Source organism: Bufo gargarizans, chromosome 1, assembly GCF_014858855.1.
Source record: "Bufo gargarizans isolate SCDJY-AF-19 chromosome 1, ASM1485885v1, whole genome shotgun sequence".
NCBI classification, from domain to species: domain Eukaryota; kingdom Metazoa; phylum Chordata; class Amphibia; order Anura; family Bufonidae; genus Bufo; species Bufo gargarizans.
In genome coordinates, this window is record NC_058080.1 from 372211001 (window position 1) to 372231811 (window position 20811).

Consider the following 20811-nt stretch of genomic DNA (forward strand, 5'->3'; position numbering starts at 1 on the left):
CCAGACTGCAGAACACCTACCCCTTGGCAAGGGAGATTGCCACAAGGGGGTGCTCCGGGGAAAAGTTGTGGGCCTGTTTGGTCTGGCCCACCTTCTCCCTTTTGCCACCCACTGCCTTTTCCAGCCTGTTGCAGTGCTGCCGATCCCCCCCCCCTCTGTACTGCTGTCCTCGCTTGGCTTGCCACCTTCCCAGATTGGGTCAGTGATTTAATCGTCCACCACCTCCTCTTCCACTTCCGCACTCTGGTCATCCTCCTGAATTGTTGACCTAACAAGAACCTCGCTTATTGAAAACTGTGTCTCATCCTGATCATCAACCTCTTGAGACTCTAATTGCCGTTGACTTATTGGCAACTGTGTCTCATCATCATCATCATCATCCACCTCGTGAAACACTAATTGCCGTTCCCCACCATCATCTTTTTCTGACTGTGGATGCTCAACAGTTTGGGAATCAGTGCACAAGATCTCCTCATGCCCCTCTTCAAGTGGGCTTGGTGAGAAGCACAAATCAAGGCATGGCAATGAAAATAGCTCCACGGAATATACAAGTGTGTGATCACTTGTTTTCCAAGACTCTCCATGGTGGGAGGAAGAAGGATCAGGGTGAGGATTCTGTTGACCAGACTCTTGTATATCGAGACTGGACTTTGTGGAAGACAGGGTGGTGCTTAACTGACTGGAAGCATTATCTGCTGCAATCCAACTGACCACCTGGTCGCACTGGTGTGACTTTGAGAGTGGTGTCGTGCACCGCCTTGCAATCTGGGACATGAAGCTAGGTATCGTGTATGAGTGTGTTTCTTGTGCTCTGGCAGCAGGCACAGTTTCGCCACGGCCTCTGTGTGCACCATCAGCAGCACGGCCACTTCCCTGTCCCTTACTGCTCGCCTTAAGCATATTAAATGCAAATTATATGCTTGCAAGTATGTCACACGTACAGTAGCGCAGGTTTTGTAAGTGTATGCACAAATAAATTAAACTGAATGTCACTGATATTTAGGATGCTCAAACGTTATACAGGAGATGTAGCGCAGGTAATGTTGCTGTCACCAGCGGCAAAAAAAATTAAACAATGTCACAGATATTTAGGATGCACAAAGTTATAAAGGAGAAGTAGCGCAGGTTATGTCGCTGTCACCAGCGATGAAAAAATGAAATTGAATGTCACAGATATTTAGGATGCTCAAATGTTATACAGGAGATGTAGCGCAGGTAATGTCGCTGTCACCAGCAGCAAAAAATTTTTTACTGAATGTCACTGATATTTATGATGCGCAAACGTTACACAGGAGATGTAGCGCAGGTTGTGTCGCTACTGTCATCAGCAGCCAAACAATTGCACAGAATTTAGCGCACGTTGCCCTAATATATTTTGCAGCCAGATAAAACAATAGTCCTTAAAAGGACTGTTGGGTCTCTAACACCTTTCAACACTCAAAACTCCAAGCATCACAATGCTCGCCCAACACTAGTGGCAACCCTAACAGCACTCACGCTCGGGACCGCTATAGGCCTGCTCACTGCAGCAAGCTAAGCCTCATCAGGACTCACTTTGTAAAAAAAAATTGGGGGGTTTTCATTGCGACATTCTGACCCTCATAACTTTTTTATAGTTATGTCCACAGATATGTGTGGGGTCTCATTTTTTGTGGGACAATCTGTCATTTTTGACAATACCATTTTGGGTTGTGTATGACTTGATCACTTTTTATTCAATTATCTTTGGAGATAAAGTGATGAAAAAATGTGAATAGCCCATAATGCTATTTTTTTTTTTTTTTGGGGGGAATGGGGAATTTCAAAACTTTTATTTTATTTTATTTATTTTTAAACTTTTTGTTAAGTCCCCCAAGTGGACCACAACTTGCAATCATCAGATGTAAATTGCTCAATTATTCTGTATAGAAATCACTGAACTGGGATATACTAACAATGAGCCTGGAAACCTAGTAAGGCTGCGGCTCATTTTTAGAACAGGGTGCTTTCCCTGATCTCCACTGGGGAAAAGCGCCCCTAAAGAGGAATCCAGCACTTCCAGTTTTTAACAGTCTCAGATGTCGTGAGTAAGAGGAACTCATTGCTGTGAGGGGAGGGGCCATGAGGGTGAAGAACTGTGTGAGGAGCTTTACGGGGTGTAAATCGGTGAGGGGGGGGGGCCGGAATCGACAATGTAACTGTGCTGTTAGTACATTATTACAAGATTTGGGGCCCCACTTTTGATTTTGCCCAGGGCCACATTTTATCCTTAAACTGACCCTGGTGACATCACAGGGCTGTCTGGCTGCATGCATGACATTATGGGTGATCCCGCCTTCCCAGAGTTACTTTCTCCATGTCCTCACACGTGTAGCAGTCATTTTAGGAAAAAAAGGAAATTCGGCTTTGATTGGTCTATGACATAAAATCCCAATACAATGCATTTAAAGGGTTTCTGTCATCACAAAATTCGTTATGTAGCTGGCTGACATTAGCGATGTGCTAATGTCAGCAGTACATAACTGTGTAACATTTACATGCCTACATTCCGCCTACATTCCAAACAAACTTTTTCCGCCTACATAAAATATGCAAATGAGCCTCTAGGTGCTATTGGGGCGTTGCTGCAGCACCTAAAGGCTCTGTCTCCTAACCGTTCGTCACGCTCATTTTGCTTTGATGGACATCTCTGCTCTGCGCCTGCACCGTCCCATTTAGTCGGATATGTCACAGCGCTCCCCGGAAGTGAAGACAGCCGGCAGCAGGCGAGCGTCCTTCACTCACTGCGCCTGCGCCGGGACAGCGCAGGTGCAGGATTTTACTTTCAAAGCGAAGAGCAGAGATGTCCATCAAAGCAAAATGGCCGTGCCAAACGATGAGGAGATGGAGCCTCTAGGTGCTGCAGCAACACCCCAATAGCACCTAGAGGCTCATTTGCATATTTTAAAAGTTTGTTTTCTGGGCGAATAGCGGCATGTAGGCAGATAAAAGTTACACAGTTAGGTACTGCTGACATTAGCACATTGCTAATGTCAGCCAGCTACATAACGAATTTTGTGATGACAGAAACCCTTTTAAGGTTGTGGGTGTAACGTAAAAAATGGGAAAAAAGTTTTCAAGGCACTGTATACATATATCCGGGCAGTACAGAGATCTCTCCCTTTATCTATTTATACCCAGAACTGTGACGAGGGGACATCCTTCTCCGTCTGGAGGAAAGAAGGTTCCTAGACAGACATAGAAGAGGATTCTTTACGGTAAGAGCAGTGAAACTATGGAACTCTCTGCCTGAGGAGGTGGTGATGGTAAGTTCACTAAAAGAGTTCAAGAGGGGCCTGGATGTATTTCTGGAGTGTAATAATATTACAGTTTACATTTATTAGATTTCTGTAGAGGTTGTTGATTCATGGAGTTAATCTGTCTGATTGAGGAAAATTAATCCCTTTAAGCACCGTGGACATATCGGTAAGTCACAGTGGTGCAGGGGATGTATGGAGTGTGCCTCAGCAGTGGGCCCACTCCATACACGGTGGGTGCTGGCCATATCATACAGCTAGCACCCATCGCACTGACAGCTGCATTCGCGCCTCCCCCATCATTTAACCCCTCAGGTGCCAAGATCAAAACGCTGGTCACGGCATTTGTGAGTGAAGTCAGACAGATGTGGTTCCCTCTGCCTTCCGATTTGAGTCCCCACAGTGAAATTGCGGGGCTCCGATCGGTTGCCATGGAAGCCTGGGCGTTGCTGAAGTGCTCTAGGCCTGCCATGACTTTCTCCATACTGAGCAATGAACGAGGCATAGCTCAGAATGGAGAGTGTATAAAGCATATTCACCTTATAGATCTCTATTAGGGTGAATAGGAAAGGGGATCAAAAGATCCCATGTAGTAGCCCTCTAAAAAGTGAAAAAAAAAACATTAAAATATTTAAAAGTTTAAATCACCCACCTTTTCCAATTTTACATATAAAAATATATTAATAAAAAATTTGGTATCAACACGTCCAATAAAGTCTGAACTTTTTTAAACATTCCTGCCGGTGAATTCCCCATTTTCCAATAAAAGACATGTTAAAGGGATATTTATATATACTAATTATATACAATCATTAACTACTAAAAAGTACCTTAGATGTATTCACTTACTGGTGTGACAGACGGTTACCTCATAATATACACACAAAGATGCTGCATGCCGCATGCTAATGAGCTGATTCGAGTCCGGCGTGATGTCATGGAGTCCAGCGTATATTGAATTCACAGCTATAGCCACTCCCCTGAACACCTGCCGCTGATTCATATGGAAACAAACTGTCATTCAGCAGCAGGTGGGCGGGGAGAGTCAGGAGCTCATAAATATTCATGACTCATCATTATCAGTTGGAGCTTTTCAATACAAGATGTTGGCAGATTGACTAGGTCAATTAAAGAAAGTGACCCAGCATTTTGCTAAGCGAATCAGTCACTTATTTATGTTTCCCTTAGTTAGGACAGGTTCCCTTTAAATTAAATGGTACCAAAATGCATCTTGTCCCCCAAAAAATAATCCCACATAAAATAATCCCACATATTGCTATGTGAACTGAAAACTTAAAAATGTATGGCTATTGGAATATGGGGAGGAAAAAATGAAAATGCAAAACCAAAAATAGACCCGGTACTTAAAGGGTATTTTGCCTCTGGATCAACTTGAAAGGATAACAGGCTGAAATTGATGGACAAATGTCTTTTCAGTCTATCTTACTAAGTGAATGGGAGCAGCTCTGCAGTAACCAGTATGGATAGAGCTGTGTAGTTTTGTTACTGGCTCTAGTCCAGAAAAGCTGACCGGCTATCCTGTGGATAGACCATCCATATAAAGATTCTGGAAAACCCCTTTAAAAATGTGTAAAACACTCCTGTTTACTGCAGTCATATTAGATGTTAATTTGGAACAATGTTCTCAGAAATTTTGTGCCCAAATTCACATGACATACCTTTTTTTTTCTGATAATTACTACGTAATGTTTTGAACAAAGAGACTGACAGAATTATGAAAAAAATCAAATTACATTTATTGATGCAGGTTTTTTTTTTTTTTTTTTTTGATAAGCAACTTTCAGTCTAAAGAATTTTTACAATATAAAGAACATACAAATAACAGGATATATATATATATATATATATATATATATATATATATATATTACACTGGACAACTAAAATCTAGGACTGAATTCTAACCCTACGAGCAAAATACAAAGCAGCCTCTTTGAGAGAATGCTTTATATCCCAAAATACTGTCATATCATATAAAGAACAAATAGCAGTACAGTTTTATTTTTTTGTCTTTTAAATCCTGTCCTAATGTTACAGTATTTTACATCACACTAGAATAACGCAGACATTGCAGGAAAAAAAAAAAAGTATAAAAATTAAGAATAGGAAGGATGTGGGTCAATAGCATAATTCTGTACAAATTTGCTTTGGGATACAATAGAAAAAAATCCAATAGAACAACAAAGAAAAAGCACAGACATCTTTTGTAATGAGGTCCTTTATGTTTAGATAAAAAAAAATCCTTCATAAGAAAGTTAAAATGTGTCATCTATTATGTAAGAGACAGTTCATATTTGCCCTTCCAACAACCCTAACCCCTGCAGGCTCCAAGAGGGAGGAAGTAAAAAGCTCCCCCGTGAAGTATATTTACAGTTACTTCATTAGCTCGGCTTTAGTCTGTGCTGTTGCCTTGAAGAGGTTCACAAGCCCGGTTTAATATTTCACAGTAGTATTCCAGACCTAAATAGTCTCCTCCCATTTAAGAGTCATAAAAGGGTTCCATGTATGAAAGTGGATTTCAAATATGTAAGATATATATATTCATGCGCATATATCTGGATGACCAATTGTAGAACTGTCAGGTTAATCAGCATAGGTGGCATGTTGATCTGACAGGAAAATTCTCCAAGCATGCTCCGCTATCTGGTGTGTCAGAAAGGTCTCCTGGCTAAATTTGGATTTGGTTAAATTCTATTAAAATGCAAAAAGGACACCATTCAAGGAGATGGTTTATTAAACACACAGAGTTGATGAAATATGACTGTGTGCTGGAGTTATTACTGTACATTACTGTAGACAGAAAAGCACCATGTAGTCCCATCCCAAAGGATTTGCTGTGCAAATATGCAAGAATGAACCACTACTATGACTGAATCAGTGTTGGAGAATGCCTCTGGGCAAAATATCTTCCCATCTTCTGAAACAAAAATGACATTTATTTTTATGTCATGATACTGTTGGCATACTTTCACACTCTCAGTATGTAGATTATGGTGGCCCGTTGTCCCTAGAAGACAGTGAACTTTCATTTGTTTGAATGTTTTTTTTATGGAAGTTCACTCATAGCACAGATGGTAGAGGACCATGGGCAACTGCGTCATTTGCCCTTCCAATAATCTATCCCTGATCATTATCTATGTATTTCCCCAATGTAAACCCAGGTGACCATCTTTAGTTTCTCATTCTAATTGTGTTTTTAGAGAGTGAGTGAGAGAGAGAGAGAGAATACAAAGAATAGGATGAATATGACCTCATCAATTCCGATATCTATCCATTTTTCTGTGCGCTGTCTTTAAAGTGCCAGATTAGGACAGGCTCTAAAAGATGCATCTGCTTGTGTAGAGGGTCTTTTTACTGATCCAAACATCACAGAATGGATGAGGTGCCTACATAACAATGGGCTTCAAACAATAGCTCCAGATGTATAAGACTTACTTATGATGCTCATGGACCAACACAGATGGACCTTACTGATTGGAAGACACATACATGGCTATTACAGGAACCTCACATAACATTGTCCAGTGCTTCATTGCAGCCAATTCTCCTAACCTGACTTTAAAACACATGGACATTTACAATGAAATACAGCAATACATGTCAACTTACTCCCTGCTTTGTATTTAATCTGACATGTTCTCTATATTGAACTGGTTTTCTCTTTAGCATACACCTTATGCCAAAGATATTGGGGTCATTTATCAAACTGGTGTAAAGTAGAACTGGCTTAGTAGCCCATAGCAACCAATCAGATTCCACCTTTCATTTTTGACAGCTCCTTTGGAAAATGAAAGGTGGAAGTTAATTGGTTGCTATGGGCAACTAAGCCAGTTCTATTTTACACACCAGTTTGATAAATCACCATCTTCATTTCTACAACTGTGTACTGGCCTATAGGATATTGCTTCATATATACATAGGAAGAAGGATAGCATTAGCTACCCGATCTTTAGCTCTTGAATATGATCTGGTATATTTATTCATAGAAGAACTACTTTCATTGAAATGCTGGGTTTCAAGATTTTCATTCATTAGGCCCAAGCTGTTATAATATACATTGTGTATTTCCATAGGATGTGCCCCAATTACAAAGGGATTGCCGAGTATTCTGAGACAGCGGGATATTATTTATTGCAGTATTTACATGTTGGTTTGTGTATATTGTTTTATCAGCTGCCTTTGTGTCAAATGATTTTATAGTCTATGTCAACCTTTGCAACCAATCCTTTAATTGCTCCAATGCATATACAATTAAAACTGAAAAAAAAAAACTTTTCTAATTGTCTTAAATCATTTACAGTTTCATGTCGACAGCTCCTATGCAGACATATGTGTCTCCACACATAACCACAAACCTGTATGTAGTCTGATTCTGCAGTCATTAATTACATTCTTTCATCTGTTGCAAAGGTAGACATAGCCTTCAAAAATATTTAATTCAACTGAGTTTACCACAGATGCAGTTACTTGTTTCCTAACTATTATTTATCATCCCAGTGGTATGCAGAGGGCGGTACAGGAGAATACACAGACACTTGTCATTAGAATGTGTTTGGGCACAGTGACCTAACTGTAGTTTGGTAGGCTGGCAGCTATAAGCTGTATAGTGATATTAGAATGTATAATCTGCTTGATTACTATGGGTTACAACATTGTCCACTATTAATTATGCTTCTGCTTTCTTTATATTCCTCTATGTATTTTCTTTTTTATATATAGAAGGCCCATGTTGTACATACTAATTAAAAAATATTTTCGGAATCATATTCATTTCAATTTGTCTTCAGAGAGTACTCTCCAGGAGAAAGAAGTAATGTGGACAACGATCAGGGGCTTTCAATACTGTTCTGTCGCCAGTTGGCTTATGAGTCTGAATGGATATTGCATGACACACTTTGCAGTTAGAGACTTTTTTTTGGGGGGGGGGGGGGGGGGGGCTGCAGTATATTATGTTCACTGCAATGGAGGTAAGACAACAGGAGTTTGGGTCTCCATATGATCCAGAAAGTAAAAAGACATCTAATAAATAAAATCAGAAACTTGCACAGATATAGGTTTTAAACTCTTCAATGTCAGAAGATCTTTGTTTCCTGGCACAAAAGAATCCCACGTTTCATGGTAGTGTTGAAGTCTCCCTATACTCGTCCTTTGAAGCCGAGCTATAATTCTTGATTTGTTTCAGTTATATGAGTTGATAGTTACTCGAATTACTTAGCTGAAAGCGGAACCTCAGCTTCACTAGTTGTGGAAATATCTCTATTCTTTGCAAGCTGGGATTTGGCAGAAGAGCAAGAAGAAACTTCACAAGGTTGTGGCTGAAATGTCCTTCTTCAACACCACTGTTTCATAGGTCAAGTCGTTGCAGAGATACAGTTCATTTGCTCTGTAAGGATCTTTTAGTGTCTGCAGAGGAGCCTGTAGGGTGTGAACCTTCCTGCGTTTAAATATACAATGTACTAATTTGTAATCCTCACTGCTTGGACAGTTCTCCGCTTGAGAGGCTCAATGCACTGGTGTATACGAGGATCACACACTCATGGTCATGCTGGGTGAGTACTGCGAAGAGGAGAAAACAGTGTCACATAGAAGTAACTAGAAATCTTCACAAAGCACAGAAATACAGATCATCAGCAATAATGAAATTAGTTTTCCAGAAGCAGCCATAACTCTGTGGCCTGTGTCTGGCATTGGGGCTCCCCACCACTCAAGTGAATAATGCTTTGTAAATGGTGAAACCTGTAACTGAATGGACATGCAGTTGATTTGAAATGTGGCATCAAAGTCATCAGACATCATGTGTACAACTGGCATCAGATGTCAAGTATACAAGTATGACCTATTGTTTAATCAAGTTTTCATGTTAAAGGGGTTTTCTGAGATTCCTCTGGATAGGTCATCATTATCGGATCGTTGGGGTCTGACACCCGGGACTGGGACCCTTGTCCATCAGCTGTTTGAGAAGGCAGTGGCGCTCCTGTGAGTGCTGCGGCCTTCTGTCTGATTTCCTAGGGCAGTGACAGCACATTCGTGTGTCACGTGGCCTAGGAGAAGTTCAGTCCCATTGAAGTGAATGGGGCTGAGCACGATACCGAGCACAGCTGCTATACAATGGACAATGCTGTGCTTGGTAAGCTACAAGAAGGCAGCAGCACTGACAAGAGAGCCACTGCTTTCTCAAAACAGCTGATTGGCGAGGGTCCTGGGTGTTGGATCTACACCGGTCAGATTCTGATAACCTATCCACAGCATAGGTCATCAGTAAAGAAAATCTCAGAAAACCCTTTTAAACACATTTCATAATTTTTGGTGATTTATTTTATTTTATTTTCAGTGTCCATTAAAAAGTCCTAAAATCTTCCAGTTCTCACATTGTCCACTAAGTCTCATAATAGGCTATGTTCTGTTCTGTAGAGATCACTTTTCAGCTTTGATCTAATTATCATTACAAGCAGGATTACCATGAAAGGTAATGCCTATATATAGATAACACAGTATCTGACATAATTAAGCTCACAACACTTCACTACAGAAGTAAAAAAGTAATCTCCAGTCTGCAGCTTTCTACGTTTGTATGGCTGTTGTTAATCATAACTCTGAATGCTAACAGCTCAGGCAAGATGGATGAACCCATAATCATGCACAGGGAACGCAGTGGGGGAGATTTAGCAAAACTGGTGTAAAGGCAAAATGGCTTAGTTGCCCATAGCAACCAATCAGATTCCGCCTTCCATTTTCCATAAGAGCTCTGAAAGATTAACGGTGGAATGTGATTGGTTGCTTTAGGCAACTAAGCCAGTTCGACTTTGCATCAGTTTTGATAAATCTCTCCTGTTATATATAATTTTTGTTTTAATTAGTAGAAAAAAGATAGGTGATACATTCCCTTTAACTGAGGATGAAAAATTGATTTGTCATCTAATGCCAAAGTCTTGTTAGGCACCTGTAGAACACTTACGCTTTCGCTTTGGAAGGGGTTTAAGAAATTCCCGGCCATCTCTCCATCATCACGAGGCGTTCCGGGAGGATTATTCATCCCTGCCATGTTATTCGGAGAATTCTGTAATGGAAACATGGATACTCAGAAAATGTTTGATAACTCAACAACACGTTTTGAGACTACATCAATCAGGTGATCACCCTGCTTCCTACAATCTACCAGATTGCACAGGAGATATTGTTATAATTGTTGCTGGTTCCTTCTAACAACTACTAAACTTCTGAGATTCGCTTTAAAGCAAACAGGTAGCTGAAAATTAGGAACTCTAATTGCCTTAAAAAATATTGCCCGTGCGCGGTTAAATAATTGGTTTTAATAAAAGTTGAAAGATGTAAAAAAAAAACAGAAGCATACAAATATACACAGAACAGTTTTTAAAATAAAAAGGATGAAAGAAAACTGATGCCTACTTTACTCACACAGAGACTTGCAGCTATTAGGTCCTGAGGCAAGACAGAAAACACGGCACATATTTAACCCCTCAGATGCTGCAGTCAATTGTGAATGCAGCAGCTGAGGTGGCTTTCTCCAGAAGAACTGTGCTCCTGGGGCCCGAACGGCTCCCCTGTGCTGAGATTGAGAAAGCCGTTTGTTGGTGGTGATAGACTGGAGCCTGTTGGAGGCTCTGATGCCTGCCACTGGTATATTTTAGGCTACTTTCACACTAGCGTTCGTCGGTCTGCTCGTGAGCTCCGTTTGAAGGGGCTCACGAGCGGACCCGAACGCAGCCGTCCAGCCCTGATGCAGTCTGAATGGAGCGGATCCGCTCAGACTGCATCAGTCTGGCGGCGTTCAGCCTCCGCTCCGCTCGCCTCCGCACGGACAGGCGGACAGCTGAACGCTGCTTGCAGCGTTCGGGTGTCCGCCTGGCCGTGCGGAGGCGTGCGGATCCGTCCAGACTTACAATGTAAGTCAATGGGGACGGATCCGTTTGAAGATGCCACAATATGGCTCAATCTTCAGGCGGATCCGTCCCCCATTGACTTTACATTGAAAGTCTGGACGGATCCGTACGAGGCTATTTTCACACTTAGCTGTTATATGCTAAAATAATGCAGACGGATCCGTTCTGAACGGAGCCTCCGTCTGCATTATTATGATCGGATCCGTTCAGAACGGATCCGATCGAACGCTAGTGTGAAAGTAGCCTTATGCAGGTGTTAGGGCTCCATAGGAATATATTTAATCTCCCATAATCTGCATTCTAAAATAAATGCAGTCTAAGGGAGAAGTGATGTAATAATAACATGTTAAGATCCCCTAGGTCAGGCATATCCAAACTATGGCTGTAAGTTGAGTTGTAGTTTTGCAATAGCTGGAGTGCCGCAGTTTGGACATGCCTGCCCTAGGTGGACTTAAAAAATAATAATAATAAAAAAAAAAAAATGATAATATAAATATAAAGATAAAAATTCAAATAAGCCCCTTTCCCCGTGTTAGAATAAAACTAATAAACAATGATTATTTGCACTGCTGCATCCCCCAATACCTGTACTATACTATACTAATACTACTATAAAATAAAAAAGTACTTATCCCATACAGTGAATACCATAGCAGAAATAATAAAATAAAATTACCAATTAGCATTTTTTGTTGTTATTTTACCTCCCCCAAATTTTTGAATAAAAAGTGATCAAAAAGTCAAACACAGTCCAAAATGCTATCAAAGAAACTACAGATCGCCCCACAAAACATGAGACATCACATAGCCCCATACACATATTATATTGTATAGCCATGGGGCTCAGAATATGGCGATGCAAAGAAAAAATCAATTTTTTTCCAAAGATTTTTTTTCAGGATTAAAACATAAGAAAAACTATATAAATGTATTACTGTAATAATACTGACACATAGAATGAAAAGAACAGGTCAGTTTTACCGCAACGGAAACATTTTAAACACAAACCCTGTAAAAGGATGACAGTATTTTTTTAATTTAAATCACTTCCAGCTTCCCACTATATTGTATGCAATAGTATATGGTGCCATAAAAAGGTACAACTTGTCTCACAAAAAACAAGCCCTTATACAGCTATGTGAATGGAAAAATAAAGTTATGGGTCCGGGAAAGGCAGAAAGTGAAAAATGATAATGCAAAGATAGAAAGTTACTGGTCGCTGAAAAGATTAAAAATTACAATGCCCTTACAATAACAGGTAGTACTGGATTTACATTGAAGGAGTCTGTGGTTTCAGATTGTCTGGTACCTTAGTCTCAACCCATGAAATAGCCCACTTGCTTTAACAAAACAGCATAACTTTAAAGAGAACCTTTCCCCACTCCTGACATGCCTGTTTTAATAGCTTCATTCCCCATCCTACATAATAAAATCCCTGTGTGAGTGCGCTGTGTCCGTGTGTGTACCCAGTTTTGCACTGTGCATGCGCTGTGGGCCGTCCAATAAGGACACAGTGCTCCACACGGACACAGCGTTACACACAAGTTTCCCTGCCGGGTGTTAGCAGCCTGACTGCCCATAGATACCTCTGAGACCTCCCCCGCCGTCCGTCTGCCAAAGGCAGGAGGCTGATCAGGCTTTGTGTGAGTTTAATACACTGCAGTACACTATATAGTGCACTGCAGTGTATTGTAAGCCATCAGACCCACTGGATATTCAAGAACCAAGTGGGTCTGGGTCCCAAAAATGTAAAAAAAAGGGAAAAATGTAAACAAAAAAAAAATCCCTATATCCACACATAATTGGTTAAAAATGTTTGTTATCGCCGCATCCGTAAGGACCTGATCTATAAAAGGATCATGTTACTTTTACCACATGATGAACACCATAAAAAATGGTATAAAAAGTGATCAAAAAAGTTATATGCATCTAAAATTAGCACCAATTAAACCATGATCTCATCACACACACAAAACATGAGCCCCTACATAAGCCAATCATCCCAAAAATAAAATAAAAATATGACTTTCAGAAAATGGAGACACAAAAACATGATTTTTTTTCAAACATGTTTTTTTTGAATAAAATAAAGTAAAAAAAAAAAGCACATATTAGGTATTGTCACGTCCATAACTAACTGCTCTATAAAATTGCATGTGATCCAATCCATCTGGTAAACACCATAAAAAAATTTAAAATATGCCAAAAAATCTTTTTTTTTTATCAACTTACATCACAAAAAGTGTAATACCAAGCAATCAAAAAGTCATATGTGCCCCATAATGGTACCAATCAAACCATCACCTCAACCCACAAAAAATAAGACCCTACCTTAGACAATCACTCCCCCCAAAAAAAATATGGCTTTCAGAAAATGGAAACACTAAAACACGATTTAAAAAAAGAAATAATATTGTCACAATAATATTGTGTAAATACAAAATAAAAATTGGACTTATTAAGTATCGCCACATTGTTACGACCTGCTCTATAAAAATATCACATTATCTACTCTGTCAGGTGAACATTGTAAAAAAACTATCCAAAAGCCAATCAACAAGCGTCATACTACTTGCCCCAAAAGGCCATCACAGCCATGCCTACTATTGGCATGGCTGTGATTGGCCAACTGCAGCATGTGACCCAGCCTCTATTTAAGCTGGAGTCACGTAGCACCGCCCGTCACTCTGCTCGGATTAGTGTAGGGAGAGGCTGCAGCTGCTGTGAGGGAGAGATCAGGGAGAAATCTTATGAAGATTCAGAACTGCTTCTTTACTCAGCGATCTACAGCAAATGTGTTTTGTGGGTGCAGTGCACAATTTTTTTAAGCCTGCCCTGAGCCAACTACTACTGAAAACAAACTTATTTTTCTTCAGTTAGTCAATATCAATACATAATCGGCAGCCATTTTATGCAAAGATAGTGCACCAGCACAGGCTATCTGTATGTCTGCAAGTCCAGAAATACAACTTTTTGCTTACTGGGGTGAAAAAAATACATCTGTTTCATATAGTGCACATCTGGGATTACACGTGCATAATTGATTGTCACATTTAGGCCAGAAATACGGCTTTGGCATACTGGGCTGAAAAAAACCTCTGATATACTGCATATCTGGGATTACACGTGCATAAGTGATTGTAACATTTAGGCAAGAAATACGGCTTTGGCATACTGGGGTTAAAAAAGACTCTGATATACTGCACATCTGGGATTACACGTGCATAAGTGATTGTCAGATTTAGGCCAGAAACACAGCTTTGACATACTGGGGTGAAAAAAGCCTCTGGTATACTGCACATCTGGGATTAGACATGCATAAGTGACTGTCACATTTAGGCCAGAAATATGGCTTTTTGGTTACTGGGGTGAAAAAACCCTCTGATATATTGCACATCTGGGATAAGACGTGCATAAGTGAGTGTCACATTTAGGCCAAAAATACGGCTTTTTGCTTACTGGGATGAAAAAACCCTCTAATATACTGCACATCTGGGATTAGACGTGCATAAGTGACTGTCACATTTAGGCCAGAAATACGGCTTTTTGGCTACTGGGGTGAAAAAACCCTCTGATATACTGCACATCTGAAATAAGACGTGCATAAATGAGTGTCACATCTAGGCAACAAATACCGCTGTCATATAGAGTAAAAAAAATTTTTTAGTGCAATACCCTACATCAGGGTTTTTATTGGCGGTTAATTAGTTTTAAAAGACTTAACCACTTTTTACTTTGCTTTGTGAATGCTAACATCTAATAAGGGACGTGGTCATGGTTGTGGTGGTGGTGTTGGTGGGGCCTCTGGTGCAGGGAGAGGATGTGGCCGTTCTGCCACAGCTACACATCCTACTGAACCCACTACCTCAGGTCCCAGTAGCTGCCAGAATCTACAGCGATATTTGGTCAGGCCTAATGCCGTTCTAAGGATGGTAAGACTCCTGTACTCCACTTGGATTTCAATACAATGCTTTATTTTGTGCGGTTCCAGTCAAAAACTTTTTTTCTGCTAAACAGCCTTCTTCAGTACAACTGGAAAGGCATATAAAGTGTCACAATAAGTGTGCAATATTCACACAGCACATAGTATATCGGTATACATTTTGAACAGAAGAAGAAAATAATATCGATATAACATATTGAAAGAGCACAGTCCGTCATCTGGGGACCCTGGTGGATCCTTGTCATCGGAGGTGCCTTCAGCAGCGTGGAGGACGTAGGAGGTGGACTAGTTTTCAATGGATCACTTGGTTGTTTTGCGGGGGGTTCAGGTTGGGCGATCAGACATCATGATACATTATAGGCAAATGTGTGTAGAGGGTAGGTAGAATTAAGGAGTGAATAGGAGAGATTACAACATAAGGTACATCCTGTCAGGGGTTAAAATAATAGGTATAATATATGTGGGGTCTTCTGGTACTGGATAACATATTGTGCCCCTTGTAGTATGGCTTAGATGCTGGGTAGATGCTGGTAAATTTCCTCGATACCATAGTTTCTAAAGATCTCAATGGCTATCTCCACACCGACTTATACACAAAACCCACAGACCGCAACAGTCTACTACATTATTCTAGCTTTCATCCCACTAGCATGAAAAAGTCCCTCACACAGTCCCAGTTCCAAAGAATATCCGGAATAGTAGACAATACGGAAACAAAAGAACTGAGAATAAACGAAATGTCAACACGATTTCACAATAGGGGCTACCCCGACACCGTGATAAAGGAGTGTCTGCAACCCAGCCAGAAGGTCAGGGTAAAACAGACCCAGAGGGTACCATTTGTACATAGATTCCACCCTTTTGCACACAAGGTTCAACAGATCTTGCGAAAACACTGGCATCTCCTACACCTGGCATACCCTCACATCGAGGCCTTCTAGCTCCCCCTTCTACCATGCAACAGACGCCCTAAGAACCTAAGGGACATGCTCGTACGGGCAGATGTGGGCTCCAACATTAGGATACCAAGGCAGAGGCTCTTACAGACACAATGCAGAGGCACATTTCCCTGCCTGCATTGCACACAATGCTCCCATGTCACAAAAGGTGACAAGATCTTCCACCCCCTAACCGGTAAAGGACTCCCAATACAGGGTTTTTTCACATGCGACTCCACTAATGTCATCTATGTAATCAAATGCCCTTGTGGCTTGGCTTATGTGGGCGAAACGACACAGACCATTAGGGACAGAATATGTCAGCATAAATCTAACATCCGCTGCCTAAACAATCATCTGCCCATCCCCGCACATTTCGCAGCCAAACGTCACACCATTGCCCAACTGCGATTCCAGGTAGTGGAACAGATAACAGTCCCCAGAAGAGGCGGGGATTTATCCCGCATCCTGATGAACAAGGAAGCCATGTGGATCCACCGTCTACAAACGTTGGAACCCAAGGGGCTTAATTGGGAATACGAAATAGGAGGCTTCATATAGCCCCTACAGAAAAATAACCTTTCCTTTCTTTTATAATAAAGAGACGGCAGCTATTCAAATCCAACATGGACAATACCAGTAAATGAAATGTACACAACAATTCAAATGTTTATTCAGTTATTTTAATATGATTGACGGTAACCATGGCATTAACAGGCCTCCATCTGGACATGATAACAGTATGTATGTTCCTATTTATGTGCTCTGTCGATCAAACATTATTCACATGTGTCTATGTCTGTACTGTTACGATCATGACTATCAGCCGCCATTGCTATAATTTTGCATAGAGATGTTTCTATATCTAAGATAGCACTAACGGTACCTCTATTCTCATTCTAGAGCAGATATTGACTTTTACCAGTCCCAACAAGAGCCGCATAGATTATATCCTTTTCTGACATATCCTTCTGGCTATAGTCCTTGGGTAAATATGAGTAAATATATGCATCATCATTATCTGGTCTTTTCATTGCCACGACATAGTAGCCACTGTCATTATAACCCTTCCCTAAGCCCATAGTCTTAGCCCCTTTCCCTGCGCAGAACATCATCGCAGCATCAGCAAGCCCCTGGATGCATGCGCTATCAAGTACACTGTCTCTGGCAACCGGCCGCTCATGCGCACGCATGCGCAATTGATCAACCTGAGCTCCAGTCGCCATCTTTAATTCTCCGGCAGTACGTCATCAGGTACCCGCCCCTCCAGTCCCGCCGCCATGCCGACTCTCTTAATAAGGGGATTGGAGACACTGTTACTCCCATGGCAATTCGGCGCACAGGCCGAAGTCTACCGGAACGCACGCCAAACAGGGCCATAGAGCCCACGTGAAAAGCAGCTACCTGCCACCCACTGAGGGAACCACATTTCTAATGCTTATTATTCCACTGTATGCGGCCTAATCCGGGTAAGAACCAACCATTATGTTGCTACATGTCATGATTTCTATGCCTCTATCATTGTTGCTTCTCTGCCTCTACTATGCATAACTATGAACAGCACTTTGTATTAAGCCTGATCTTACACTATACCTGATGATGTTTTCTGACAAGCAGCTTACCCATTCACCCAGGTACCTACCCAGCATCTAAGCCATACTACAAGGGGCACAATATGTTATCTAGTACCAGAAGACCCCACATATATTATACCTATTATTTTAGCCCCTGACAGGATGTACCTTATGTTGTAATCTCTCCTATTCACTCCTTAATTCTACCTACCCTCTACACACATTTGCCTATAATGTATCATGATGTCTGATCGCCCAACCTGAACCCCCCGCAAAACAACCAAGTGATCCATTGAAAACTAGTCCACCTCCTACGTCCTCCACGCTGCTGAAGGCACCTCCGATGACAAGGATCCACCAGGGTCCCCAGATGACGGACTGTGCTCTTTCAATATGTTATATCGATATTATTTTCTTCTTCTGTTCAAAATGTATACCAATATACTATGTGCTGTGTGAATATTGCACACTAATTGTGACACTTTATATGCCTTTCCAGTTGTATTGAAGAAGGCTGTTTAGCCAAAAAACGTTTTTGACTGGAACCGCACAAAATAAAGCATTATATTGAAATCCAAGTGGAGTACAGGAGTTTTACTAATTATATGCATCTGGTTTGGGAACCATCTCCTAACAACCACGCAATCCAATTGGAGAACCATCCAACCTTATATCGCATCGGCCTAAGAAAGTACAGACGCTAGTCAATTGGGTGGCTGACAGTCGATCCAGCATGTTCACATTATCTCCCACCCAGTCTTCTGCAGAAAGCACACAGGTGGCGCCTGAAACCCATGCCCATCAGTCTGTCACATCACCCCCGTGCATATCGGGGAACCTGTCTGAGCCTTAAGTCATGCAGCAGTCTCTTATGCTGTTTGAGACTCTGCTGGCAGGGTTTCCCAAGGGCATCCACCTAGCCCTTCCCCAGGGGTGGAAGACATAGAATGCACAACCACTTATGTTTCCTGATGAGGACATGGGAATACCACCTCAGCACATCTCTGACGATGACGAAACACAGGTGCCAACTGATGCGTCTTTCTGCAGTGTGCAGTCCGAAAAGGAGGTCAGGGAGGAAGACTGGGTTGAAGATGATGCAGGGGACGATGAGGTCCTAGACCCCACATGGAATGAAGGTCGTGCCACTGACTTTCAGAGTTCGGAGGAAGAGGCAATGGTTAGACCGAGCCAACAGCGTAGCAAAAGCGGGAGCAGGGTGCAAAAGCAGAGCAGCCGTCACCAAAACAGTTTGCCTGCTACTGGCCACCGTCACCAGGGACCAAGCACACCAAAGGCAGCTTCAAGGAGTTCCCTGGCATGGCACTTCTTCACATAATGTGCTTACGACAAGACCCGAGTGGTTTGCACGCTGTGCCATCAGAGGCTGAAGCACAACCTGCATGACCAGGCATCTACATGCGAGACACGGGCTGCAGTGGAGTAAGCACCTTCAAAACCAAAAAAGGGCTCAGGCCCCTACTTCTCCCTCTTCTGCTGCTGTCTCGGCCTCTTCCTCCGCCTCTGGAGGAACGTTGGCACCTGCCGCCCAGCAAACAGAGGATGTGCCACCAACAACACCACCACCGTCACCAAGCATCTCCACCATGTCACATGGAAGCGTTCAGCTCTCCATCTCACAAACCTTTGATAGAAAGCGTAAATTCCCACCTAGCCACCCTCGATCCCTGGCCCTGAATGCCAGCCGTTTTAAACTGCTGGCCTTTGAAATGCTGTAATCCAGGCTGGTGTAGATGGACAGCTTGCTGTCCCACAGTATGTCGTTCCCAGCCGCCACTACTTCAGGACAGCTGTGCCCTCCCTGCACAACCAAGTATTGGATAAGTGTGCACTGCCCAAAGCCATCTGTGGCAAGGTCCACCTAACCACAGATACGTGGACCAGTAAGCACGGCCAGGGACGCTATATCTCCCTAACTGCACACTGGGTAAATGTAGTGGTGGCTGGGCCCCAGGCGGAGAGCTGTTTGGCGCACGTCCTTCCGCCGCCAAGGATCGCAGGGCATGATTCTTTGCCTCCTGTTGCCTCCTCTTCCTACTTGGCTTCCTCCTCCTCTTCTACCACCTCCTCATCCGGTCAGTGACAGACCTTCACCACCAAGTTCAGCACAGCCAGGGGTAAACGTCAGCAGGCCGTTCTGAAACTGATGTGTTTGGGGGACAGGCCCCACACCGCGCAGGAGTTGTAGCGGGGTATAGAACAACAGACCAACGAGTGGTTGCTGCCAGTGGGCCTCAAGCCCGCCCTGGTGGTGTGCGATAATGGGCGAAATCTCGTTGCAGCTCTTGGACTAGCCGGTTGGAGCATGTGCTGAATTTGGTGGTGCAGAAATTCATTCACAATTACCCCATGTCAGAGCTGCTGCATAAAGTGCGGGCCGTCTGTGCGCACTTCCGGTGTTCTCATCCTGCCGCTGCTCGGCTGTCTGCTCTACAGCGTAACTTCGGCCTTCCCGCTCACCGCCTCATATGCGACGTGCCCACCAGGGGGAACTCCACCTTGCACATGCTAGAGAGACTCTGCGAGCAGCAGCAGGCCATAGTGGAGTTTCAGCTGCAGCACGCACAGGCGAGTCGCACTGCGGAACAGCACCACTTCACCAGCAATGACTGGGCCTCCATGCGAGACCTGTGGGACCTGTTGCGCTGTTTCGAGTACTCCACCAACATGGCCAGTGGCGATGACGCCGTTATCAGCGTTACAATACCACTTCGATGTCTCCTTGAGAAAAAACTTAGGGCGATGATGGAAGAGGATGTGGCCCAGGACGATGAGGAGGAAGAGGGGTCATCTCTAATACTTTCAGGCCAGTCTTTTAGAGATGGCTCAGAAAGAGGATTTTTGCAACAGCAGAGGCCAGGTACAAATTTGGCCAGTCAGGGCCCACTATTGGAGGATGAGGAGGAGGAGGATGAGTAGGAGGAGGAGGATGGGGATGAAGCATGTTCACAGCGGGGTGGCATCCAACGCAGCTCGGACCCATCACTGGTGCGTGGCTGCGTGGCTGGGGGGATACAGAGGACGCAAGCGATACGCCTGCCACAGAGGAAAGCTTGTCCTTACCTCTGGGCAGCCTGGCACACATGAGCGACTACATGCTGCAGTGCCTGCGCAACGACAGCAGAGTTGCCCACATTT

The 20811-nt window shown here is 42.7% G+C and overlaps 1 protein-coding gene across 1 annotated transcript in view; it reads right to left on the reverse strand.

Annotated features, from left to right (window-relative positions):
* Nucleotides 1–5525: 5525 nt before the first annotated feature.
* LOC122920408 (single-stranded DNA-binding protein 3-like) overlaps nt 5526–20811 on the reverse strand; it is a 443360-nt gene continuing 428074 nt past the window's right edge. Inside the window, exons 17-18 of the mRNA XM_044269882.1 lie at nt 10252–10353; nt 5526–8852 (exon numbers count right to left, since the gene is read on the reverse strand). Of these exons, the coding sequence (XP_044125817.1) occupies nt 8823–8852; nt 10252–10353 (132 nt within the window). The 3' untranslated portion in view covers nt 5526–8822. The remainder of the gene's footprint in view (nt 8853–10251; nt 10354–20811) is intronic.